Source organism: Lactuca saligna, chromosome 4, assembly GCF_052625555.1.
Source record: "Lactuca saligna cultivar CGN05327 chromosome 4, ASM5262555v1, whole genome shotgun sequence".
Classification (NCBI taxonomy): domain Eukaryota; kingdom Viridiplantae; phylum Streptophyta; class Magnoliopsida; order Asterales; family Asteraceae; genus Lactuca; species Lactuca saligna.
This window is the reverse complement of record NC_136420.1, coordinates 48,734,729-48,746,388: the sequence shown is the minus strand read 5'-3', so window position 1 is coordinate 48,746,388 and position 11,660 is coordinate 48,734,729. Positions and strand designations below refer to the sequence as shown.

At 40.1% G+C, this 11,660-nt stretch overlaps 1 protein-coding gene across 1 annotated transcript; it reads right to left on the bottom strand.

The window, feature by feature from the left end:
* Positions 1 to 6,950: 6,950 nt before the first annotated feature.
* LOC145039578 (putative mitochondrial protein AtMg00820) lies at positions 6,951 to 7,340 on the bottom strand. Its single transcript, XM_078987615.1, has one exon. It carries the CDS (start codon positions 7,338 to 7,340, stop codon positions 6,951 to 6,953), a length of 390 nt encoding a protein of 129 aa, XP_078843741.1.
* Between the last annotated feature and the right edge of the window lie 4,320 nt (positions 7,341 to 11,660).

Sequence of the window (11,660 nt, the reverse complement as noted above, 5' to 3'; positions counted from 1 at the left end):
CTAGCAATTAAATGTTCACTAAATTACTAGTGTGAGAACAAGATCTTTGCGCAGGGACAAGGTTTGAGAACTCAAACCTTGAGTGAATGCTTGAGATCAATGTCTGCTTAATAATGGATGTTCAAGTCGAGACTAGAAAGACCAGTCAAGTCATAGATAATCGATTTAAAAAATGATCAAGAAATTAAATAAGAACAAGTAAATAGTGATCAAGGAAAATTTAATAGATGAGGAACAATAGGAATGTCTTAAATGTGATAAGAGTAAATGACAAAAGTTAGAGAAAGATCCGTAGTTGACTTGTATTGAATACTCCTATTTAAAGGAGAGAATGTTACAGCAAATTAACCTAGGTGTTTATATAGGGCCGGACAAAGGATACAATTCTGACATTCTGATTGTCCTAAATCAACATTAGACTAAGTCCTATGAAACGTTACATCAAAATACAAGACAAACGTAATAAATTAATAAGAGACAAAATAACTTCATTCCGGATAGGCGATGTTCCGGAGATGAAAGTTTGGTTCTGGATCGTTAAGCATTCCAGACTTCATGATCAGTTCCGGAATGCGTTCCTCTTCAAGGTTATTCACTCCTTTTCTCCAGCTCCGGACATGTTCCGGATCACATCTATCTTCGGAATCCACAGCCTTCAGAATATATACTTAGGATTGCTAGAGGTTCACTTTCAAGTTCCAACAATCTCCCCCTAAGTGAACTTAGTAATCCATCAAGCTTAGTTCATTTCTTCATTGATGAAGGTGTATGGTTGAAACAACCATTCTCGCACTGTAATGTACCAAGTAAGTAGACTTACAAACTTCGCTTTAACCTGTTCCGGAGCATCAGACTTGGACGCCGGGGAAATGAACTATTGCAGAGCTTTGGTAGGAACTAGGTGTTTGTCAAGGACTCGGAAGAAGTCCTTGTTTGTTCTTCTGGTGATGTAGACAAACCCTAGAACCGGTTCTTCAATCGGACCATTGCAAGAATTTCAGCTTCTAGAAGAACAAACTCAATTTTTGCTACAAATTATTCAGTTCCGTAGAGGTGAGCAAGTTCGTAATCACATATGCAAAACTCAGCAACATAGTCTTTGAGAAAGCTGAGACCAGAGTGATTGGTACCGATACTGATGTCATCCTTTTGGTTTTCTCTGAAGTATGCAACAAGAATGAGGATGTCATTCGGATTCATAGAAGGAAAATTCGCATCAGTAACAATCTTTGGAGTTGGTTTGTTCCGGAAAAAATGGAAATGGAACAGAGGACAGTTCAGCTCAAATTTGATTAAGATTGTTCTTCCGAAGCCATGAACCTTAGGGATCCTCTTTCTTGTCAATACCTCCTTGAGGGGCAGAATATTCATGGCGTAAATGGTTTTGAGCCTTTCATGTTTGGTCCGGATGATAACTTCCGGATTTTCGTTTGGGTGGAGAGGAGCAAACTTTGTGTAGAACTTGCTGAAGGGAGAGAGAGGAAGATCCAGTTGGTCAGTGTCGTATGAGGGAAGGTCATAGTAGAGAGTTGGGATGATATCCTTGGCTTGAATAATGCCTTTGTGACACAGAGGAGAAATGCCACACATCATATCGGGATGATCTTTCAATGCTTGAATCAAGATGCTATCCTCCAGTGCCTTTTGAATTTGTTCCTCAGACCATCCAAATTTTTGTTTAGGGGGAGGTCCGGATTGAAGGGCTTGTTGTTCTAAAGTCATCGGTTTCTTCCCTTTGTCTATTTGAAGAGCATCAATAACCATGTTCATATTTTCGTCAATGACGAATTCCAGAGTAGGAGTTGGAAGTGGTTCTTCCGGAATGTCATCTGGAGTGCGAAGATGAGAGCCTTGATCAATTGGGGCTATTTTTGGTTCCAGAATGGAAGCAGAAGGCATCATGGAGGGAGTGGCTCGGAAGGCTTGAGCAGTAAGGGAAGATTTTGCCTTAGCCATTTTAACAGTCATTTCGAAAGCAACTGGAAGAGAGGATGGCCATGAGACAACAGAACAGATCCTCTTCTTTTCTTCTGATAAGATTTTTCGGACTAGTCTGCATTTGGGCTTGAAGACTAAGAATCCGTTTGGGAGCTTCATCCGAGATATAAACATCGTAGTCTTCATCTTCTTCATTTCCTTTAGTGATGCCTAGGATTCCGGACACAAATTGGACATCTTCTTCGGAATCAAGGTCCTCGTCCCGGAGTGTGAATTTCGAGGCTGACTTCTATTGCCTGCTTGGGCCTTCTCCCCCTCTTGCATCGGAAACCCTGGAGACTGGTGGAAGCAATAACTCCTTCTTGATGTCTTCAAGTTTGGAGAACACCTTCTGAAGACTGGTGGAGAGTTGAAGAGTCAGGGTGTCATAGGCTTCAGAGGTGGTAGCTTGTGCGGATAGATGCTTGAAGGTGTTGCTAAGGATTTTGATCATCTCATCAAACTTCCTGTTCGGAACATCAACAATGTTCCAAGTTGAGCGGAGGAGTTTGATGAGGACTTGTTGGATGATCAAATTCATCTCATCCTTCTTCCGAATCTCCTTCTCTAAACATTGAATTTGTTTCTCATGATGAACATGAGTATGCTTGATTTGATCGTTGGTAGCAGACACAAATTCATCATGAACCTTGAGCATAGAAGAGATGGTGTTGAGGTAGTTGTCGACAAGAGCATCATATTTGGAATCAATCTGCTTAACTGTCTTTTCATCTGGATGGATATGAGCTGGTCAAGATGGGCTTCTCTCTAGGCTATGGATGGTCCAGATTGTTGTGAAAAAGACTAAAGGATGGCATCAAGTTTTAAATAAAGTCCGGAGACTTTTTGATCCAGTTTCGAATTCAGCTTGGTTACAGAGGTCTCTACATAGGACACTTTAGCCATAGTGTTAGAGACATTGGTGCGGATCTCCAGTAGGGCGAATGGGTCAACATGATCACCAGGGGAGGATTCAGAATCTGAGTCTGACTGTTGTGGAGGGGGCTGGTGAGTATCCGGAATGGGGGAAGGACCCGGTTTGACAGCATCATCATCTTCTTGAAGGTGAGAGTTGGAGCCACCGTCCGGGGTAGATGTAGAGGAGGTTCTGAAGTCAAAAGTAGACTTGGATACAAATGCTTTAGACTGGTAATGAATGGATGTCATGAGATGAGCATCCAGAATTGTTGTAGCTTCGTCCTCCAACATAACCTCTTCATAAATCTCTTCTTCTGGATATGTATGGAAGATGATTTAGTGAATGACTATTGGGGGCAGTTCCGAAGTGAGTTCCTTGATGGTGTCATCGTCTGAGGGAAGAGCATAGGGCATGTTGATTTGAATAGCCCAGTTCCTCATGGAGATGAGAGTGGATTCAACTTGAGCTCGAGTCAGATCCGAACACCTTGATGCAGTCCTGTTCATATAATCTTCCCACAAGGGGTCATTAGAACCTGGTCGTCCTGTACGCCTTCTGGGTATCAGACCAGTTGGGGCATCGGAAGTTGGAGGGACTACTCCTTCTTCTGGATGCTTGGGTTCCGGAACAACGGTTCCGGAGTGTGTGCGCGTGGAAGAAATAATAGGACTATCAAAAGTGACATGTGGATATGTTCTAGGGGCTGCAATGAACTTTGTTCAACAGATACAAAGTCCTTTTGGGAGGGTGAGGGTGGAATATGTGTAGACTACCCGTGAGTGTGTGCTTGTGATGATGAAACATTGAGGGGTACCTCAGATGAGTGGACAGGAGGGGTGTACGGATGGCCAGAATCAACCGAAATGTCATGAGTGCCCTCCTGTTGAGAGGGGGCATCAACTTTGGTTTTCTTTTTGGCCTTGGGTTTGGTGGGAGAGGCCTTGCATTTTGCCGGTTGTTTAACCTTTGGTCCAGACTTAGTGTGAGTGGCCTCTTCCGAAATAGACTCAATTGAGACTGGGGCAGGTTGTGTTGGGTCGAACACAACTGAAGTCTCAAGATGGTGTTTCAAATAAGGGGATCCGAAAGAAATGAGGGCCAACATATTGTCCGAAAGTCGTCTGACCGGACCAAAAGATGATTGGTCCAAAATTCTGTAAGACTTAACAAGTTTAAAGGATGCACATACCTCCGGAGGAATGGTGCTCACTGAAATAGGAACGTTAAGTTCCTTGAAGATTTGTTCAATCCTCAGGGCCCAAAATCTAGGGCTCGAAATTTCATTCGGATTCCTCTTGATGGCAAATTTACAAAAGTCTTGACATAGCACTTTTGGAAGATCGACGACATTGTTGTGTCCAGTATAGATGCTGAATACCATGTTCATCCAGTCCTTGGTAAGCGTATCAGTGCCACCATGCTTGCCTGATAGTCCACGAATGATTAGGTGCATGAGAACGGTCCAGAGCCCTGAAACTTCAGTCTTCCTAAAATCTTTCGCACAATAGTCTTGACTGTACCCAATGAAATTAAGAAACATCTGAAACTCTTCAGTAGTTGGTTCCACCTTTTTGAATCTAGCAGGGTTGGGAGAAATTCCAATGGCCTTGAGGTAGGTCTCTTTGTAAATAGGAATGGCACGATCATCGATGATGGAAGCCAACAGAACATCATCTTCAAGTTTGATACTTGTGAAAGCACGATGAAGATGAAAAAGAAGGATAGGAGGATCTGGGATGTTGGTAAGTAGAATGGAGAGAGGATGATGAGCAAGGAACTCAATCATGATCCTGACTGATTCATCATAGTCAAGGGGATTTAGTGAAAATAGTTGAGTGGTGTCACGAAGAAAAGGTTCTTGATCAGTCGACGACGATGAACCCTTCGATCCTTTCGATGATTTCTTCCTGGCAATGGATTTCTTTGGGGTTTGAGCAGTAGAGGCTTGGTTCTTGGAGGAATCTATTGTTGAAGATGATGAGAGCTTGAAGAACACGAAGAACTGTGAGGGTTTTAGAGAGGTTTGGGAATTGAGAGATCGTAAAATGGTAAAGGTAATTGTGAAAGGGTATTTATAGGTAGGAAAAGTTGGGTCGGGTCAGAAAAGGTAATGATGAGGATCCGAGATCCATCGGGTTGCATTTAATGTGGGTAATATGTGATTAGACAAGTGAAATGAAAGGGCACGGCAATTGGTCTAAAAGAGGGACATGCAACCGTCAATTCGTTTTTCACTTAGGAGAGCATGCAATCGTGTCATGCAAATCGAGGAAGAATGGATAAGGACCTTCCTAAAAAGTGACAGTTGAGAAAAACCGTTTCACCTTATTGCCTCTTGGAATTCCGGATGAATTGTTCCGGACAGCGCATGATCTGGAAGATAAGAGAGATGTTTCAGAATAAGTATGATAAAAGGTTTTTCGGAACAATTTGAAAATTTCTAGAGCATTTATGAAAAATCTAGAGCACTGTGAAATTCCGGAGCAAATTAAGATTCTGGAGCAAGTTTTGAAAATTCCGGACTAAATTTGAAAATTCCGAAGCATTTTTGAAATTCCAGAACGAAATTTGAAAATTTCGGAGCATGTTGAAATTCCGGAGCATTTTTGAATTTCCGGAGCACATTTGAAATTCCGGAATGGATTTTGAAAGTTCCGGAGCAAATTCAAAAGTCCGGAGCAGATTTGAAAATTCCGGAGAGGTGATTTTGATGATGGTCGATCCATATCGTCGTGAAGAAGAGAATACACTGTACAACTTAAGAAACTCAAGGGAGAATTAGTAAAAGAGACAAGTAAAAGGATCCTATGTATTTAGAGGAAAAATAGTTCTGAAGAAAGATAAATGAGTTCGGAGCATATTTTTATTCCGAATACTTCGATCATAGAGAACATATCTCCTGAAAAAATTGAGGATCAGGCATCATCATACCCATTTTGTTCAGAAAACCATTAAATTTGGTTTTGTCTAATACCTTAGTAAACACATCAGCAATTTCATCGTCAGATGGAACAAAAATAAGTTCGATGTTACCATTTAGAACATGATCTTTAATAAAGTGGTATCGAATGTCAATGTGCTTCGTCATGGAGTGTTGAATTGGATTGTGTGAGATGGCAATGGCACTTTGAGAATCACAATAGATAGGAATGCATTGAAATCGGTAACCATAATCCAAGAGTTGAGATTTCATGCAGAGAACTTGAGTGGTATAACTGGCAGCAACAATGTATTCAGCTTTGGCTGTAGAGAGAGCAATCTAGTTCTGTTTCTTGGATGACCAGTTGACCAAACGACCACCTAGGAATTGACATCCTCCTAATGTACTTTTCCTATCGAGTTGAATACCACCATAGTTCGAATCAGAGTAAGCTTGCAGAAGGAAGCTTTCATTTGTTGGATACCAGATTCCGAGGTTCTTTGTACCTTTGAGGTACCAAAAAATTTGCTTCACAACCAAAAGATGAGACATCTTTGGATTGAATTGAAATCTGGCACATAAGCATGTTGAGAACATTATTTCTGGACGACTTGCAGTAAGATAGAGTAAGGATCCAATCATTCCATGGTACTTCTTATCATCTACTAAAACACCCGAAGGGTCGGGAAAGATTTTGTGACCGAAGCCCATAGGTACCTTAGCTGAGGCACAGGTGTCCATAGAGTATTTCTGAACAAGCTCCAAAATGTACTTCTCTTGGTGAATAAAAATACCTTTGTTAGTCTGTTTCACTTGAAGACCAAGAAAGAAGCTTAATTCTCGATTCATGCTCATTTGAAAACAACTGACCATCAAGTTGGAAAAACTAGCAACCATGGATGAATCCGTAGATCCAAAAATGATGTCGTCCACATAAATTTTTACAAGCATGAGATGTTTTCCATTTAATCTTCTAAATAAAGTGGGATCAAGTATACCTCTTTGAAAACCTGAGCGCTTGAGAAAATCAGTGAGAGTCTCGTACCAAGCCCGAGGAGCTTGCTTGAGTCCGTAGATAGCCTTTCTGAGTTTGTAACAGTAGTTTGGAAAGGAAAGTTTAATAAATCTGGGGGGCTATAGAAGGTATACTTCGGTGTCAAGCTCACCATTAAGAAAAGCACTCTGAACATCCATTTGATAAGCTTTGAAACCTTTTTGGGATGCATAGGCAAGAAAGATTCTGAAAACTTCAAGTCGTGCAACAGAAGCAAATGTTTCGTCGTATTCAAGACCTTCAATTTGAGTGAAACCTTTAGCTACCAATATTTCCTTATTTCGGATGATAACTCCTGCATCGTTTAGCTTGTTGCGAAATGCCCATTTTGTACCAACAATAGGGTGATGTTGAAGAGGAGGTACGAGATTCCAGACTTCATTTTGATCAAATTCTGCCAGTTCGTCTTGCATGGATGTAATCCAATCAGCATGTTCTAATGCTTCCTTGATGGATTTGGGTTCAACCATGGAAATGAATGCTGAAAAGTGGCATTCATTTTGAATGTTGGTAGCTGAGCGAGTTTGAACACCAACATTCGGGTTGCCAATCACTTGGTTTGGAGGACGATCCTTCGTCCAAACATGCAATCGAGGGAGTTCTTGAAGGATCAATTTATATGTTTTGGGCTAGGCATCAATGCATGGAAGGATTAGGGTCATTGCTATTGTGTTTTGGATTAGTCTTGTGTCTAGATGAGTTTTCGGTCCAGGTTGGTTTTCGTTCAAACCTCTTTGACGGAAAACCTGTTTTCGGTCTTATTTGTTGTAGCCTTAAATAGCTGCAAGGTTGTCATATGTAGTGTGTGAGCAAGTTCGTTTTCGGTGAGTTCCAAGTTGTATCTGACACTTCTTTGATTAAATGTATGCAAGCTTGGATCATTAATTTCCTCTTCTTCTTCTCCATTTCTAATACAATTGATTGATCATTAGATTGATCCTACGAATTTGGGACCTAACAATTGGTATCATAGCTATTCTAGTGTCAATCAATTGTGTTTTAGCTTTCGGTTCATTGAAATTCTGTTTGAAATCTGCTCCAGTTTGAAGATTGGATTGTTGTTTGAATCAAGATCTGCATCAGATTTGAATTTGTGCTGGGATTATTACAGTTTTCGGTTTATCTTCAGAAACCGAGAACTCATCTTCATCTTATTCTGTTCAGATTTGTGCATTTGGAAGCATTTTTAGAAGTTTTGGCTGTGCAATCATCTGAAATCATATCGAGAATCAACATTTTCACTGCAAAATCATTAGTTTTCAGTTCATCTTCATTAACCGAAAGCTACTCTTGTTTATCCTTCAGAAACCGAAAATCCAAGCAACCTTCATAAACCGAAATCCTTTCACCAATCTTCAAAAACCGAAAACCCTCCATCAACCTTCATAAACCGAAATCCTTTCATCAATCTTCAGAAACCGAGAACCCTCCATCAACCTTCATAAACCAAAATCCTTTTTTCAATCTTCAGAAATCGAAAATTCAAGCAGAAACCGAAATCACTTAGAAACCGAAAAGTTATTTGATTCTTGTTTTCGGTCTAGTTTCTCAACCGAAAAAACTATTTTTGATCATTGAATTTAATTTTCTTAAAAAATTAATTAAAAAAATGGAATCTCAAAGCATGATTGCTTATCAAGAATTGGATGCAATTATGGGGACTACTACTCGAATTCCCCGATTGCTATCAGCAGAAGGATTTCCTGAATGGAAATATCGAATTGAAAAATATATCAAGATGAAGGATTTCAAGATTTGGAGAAGTATTTTAAGACGTCCAATTCTCATTACAACAACTCTAGAAGATGACACTATCGCAGACAAACAGGTTGAAAACCACACTGATGACGATTTTGAAAGAGTCAAGGAACAAGAAAAGGCACTTGCTACACTTACCATGGCATTGTCTCCGGAGATTGCTCAAGGATTTCGTGAGTATACATCAGCAAAGGCACTGTGGGAAGCACTGATAGAAGTCTATAAAGGCAACAAAGACATGAAACAAAGTCGCAAAGACATGCTACGACAAAAATTCAATATGTTCAACTATGTCTTGGGAGAAACACTGTAAAATCAATTGCAAAGGTTTATCACACTCACCGCAGAAATGAGCTCTGCTGGTGTGATGGTTACAAGATCGGAGATCAACAAAAAACTGCTAAATTCTCTTCAAAAATCCTAGAATATGAATGTCTCAGTGATTAAGAAGACTAAACACCTGAATCGATTAAGATTAGCCGAAACAATGACGATATTCAAGGCTTGCGATCTTGATGATAAGCAAAGAGAGATCAACCATGTCAATTCATACTCCATAGCTAATCTTGGAATTCAAAACAACAACAACACCGCTTTCTCAAACTTTACTACTCATCAAACTCCTCAAGTTCATGTTCCTCAAGTTCAAGCTTATGTAACTCATCAAACCATCCCATACACCATACCTCTAATGAAACAAACTCAAGTCCATCAAACTCAAAACTTAACTCAACAAGTTGGTTCTAGTGCTGGGTCCTCCACAGCTGTTTCAGTTCAATGTCATGGAATTAGTTTACAAGGTTCAACTGCAAACGAAAAGGAAGAAAATTTGGATCTTGCCACTGGTTTAGTGAACTACTACAATGCTTTGTGGCTGGAGAACTCTCTCTACAACTCTCATTTACTGACCTCGACCAGATCCATCCTGAGGATGTGGAAGAGATGGACATTACTTGGCAAATGGCCATTGCGGTTTTCAGGGCCAAGCAATTCTCCAAGAAAACAGGAAAAAACAATTGGAGTGTAAATTTCGACAAGAAATGGGATTTAGTAAGGAAAAATTGCGATGTTACAATTGTCATGAGCCTGGACATTTTGCAAGGGACTGTCCAAAACCAGATCGAAGAGAGAAATCTGAGCGAACCATGGTGTCAGTGACTTATTTTAACAAAGGATTGTCTTCAAGCAATCAGTCTGCTAACTTGGTGATGGTGGCCAACACTACTAGAAAATTGCCCTTTAATGACGCGCAAACAATGACGCGAGCTAATAGAGGACGTGCATTTGTGCATGCCCTAAAAAATAATGTTAGCTCTGGAAACTTTGAAGGATAGAGGGCACGCATTTTTGAGCACCCTAAAATTAGTGTCCAACAAAAAAAAAATTAAAAACACGGAGGGCACCTATCCTAAAAAGCGTTTCGTGTTATCCTGTCGCTTTATAATTTTAGTCTATTAGCACATGTTTTCATTTTTTTTGGGGGGGCGAATGAAATCCAAAAAATTAAAAACCCCGCTTGCATCTCATCCTTCCACGGGAATGATCAACTCATCAGACTCACCATCTCTCTCTCTCTCTCTCTCTCTCTCTCTCTCTCTCTCTCTCTCTCTTTCTCTTTCTCTCTCTCTAGTTCCGATCCATACCACCACCATGGTTGTCGCAGCTACATCTCACCACCAGCAACCTCAACACAATCGACCATCACCACCATTCCTACCATCCATCACTGCCCTACCATCTTCTCCATCACCACCTCTTTCTTGTTCTATGTGAAACCATAAAATCGGTACCAACAACTGATAGGTTCAATTCTAACCCTAATTCGTTCTCCCCCCCCCCCCTTTCCTCCACAACAACTGATAGGTTCGATTCTAACACTGATAGGTTCGATTTTATGGGGTTCACGAAGCGTGGTTTATACATCTAGGATTTCTGAATTTCGAGTATTATGCACACAAATGTCAGACAAAATATGGCCCGATTCCAGTTCTTAAAGCCCTCAACTCCGATTAACATGTGATCAAGGCTGGAAGAATTATCGACTCCTTCAAATAAATATTATCTTCTTCCTATATCAATCTGTTTTCGTCTATGCTCAACATTCCAAGGTACAACTCTCTTTTAAAATCCAATATCAACACCTATTCATTTACTTTACATGAATTCTCATCATCGCATTCGACTTCATCATTCCCAGGAATGATTTTTCTAAATTCATCTCTTTACTTACCTGATTGTGTTATCTACTTGTTGGTGGGATTTCTATCAAGTTTAATTTTAATTTAAGGTGAAATGATCAAGTGCACGTGAGGTGTTTGATGAAATGCTCAAGTGAGTGTAGACAATAATTTCTTTCATCTTTTGGCTATGTAAAGATGGAGTTAATAAGATGGGAAAGGATGGAAAAGTTGACATGTTGTGACATCAGGGCCAAAAGGTTGCTACAATTCACATAATCGATGCCCACACCGAACATCTGTTTTCTTTTCTTGCTGGCTTTCTCATGATTTGTTCTTTGTGACTTCAGATAATTACAGAATTCAAGGGGCAAGGATTGAATACCGAATTGTACAACAAGAACAAAGACAGAGGGGAAACTTATAGTATCGTACCACAAGTGCTATCAGGTAGTTTTTTTATGAGATCTACTTTTCACACACCATTTGAATACTGGGTTTTGAACTTTGAACAAAATCTTTGATTTTTGGGGCAAAACAGTGGTGAAGGCATACCTAAGATGTTGTTACTACTTATCCAATGGGCTCAGAAGACAATGATTGAAAAACTTACATACAGCAGTGATATTCAGGTGTGTGTGTGTGTGTGTATGTATATATCTCCTTTTTCCAATTCCACCTTTATTCCATCTATGAGAGTTCTGATTATTGATTCTTGGAATGAAAATCTTTGTAGTGTACGGTATTGGAGGTTAAAGTGATAGAAGACCTTGGAACAACCATTGATGTGGTTTTGGTTAATGGTGTGCTTGATGAAGGATATGAAATTGTTGTTTGTGGCTTTCAGGTAAGTGC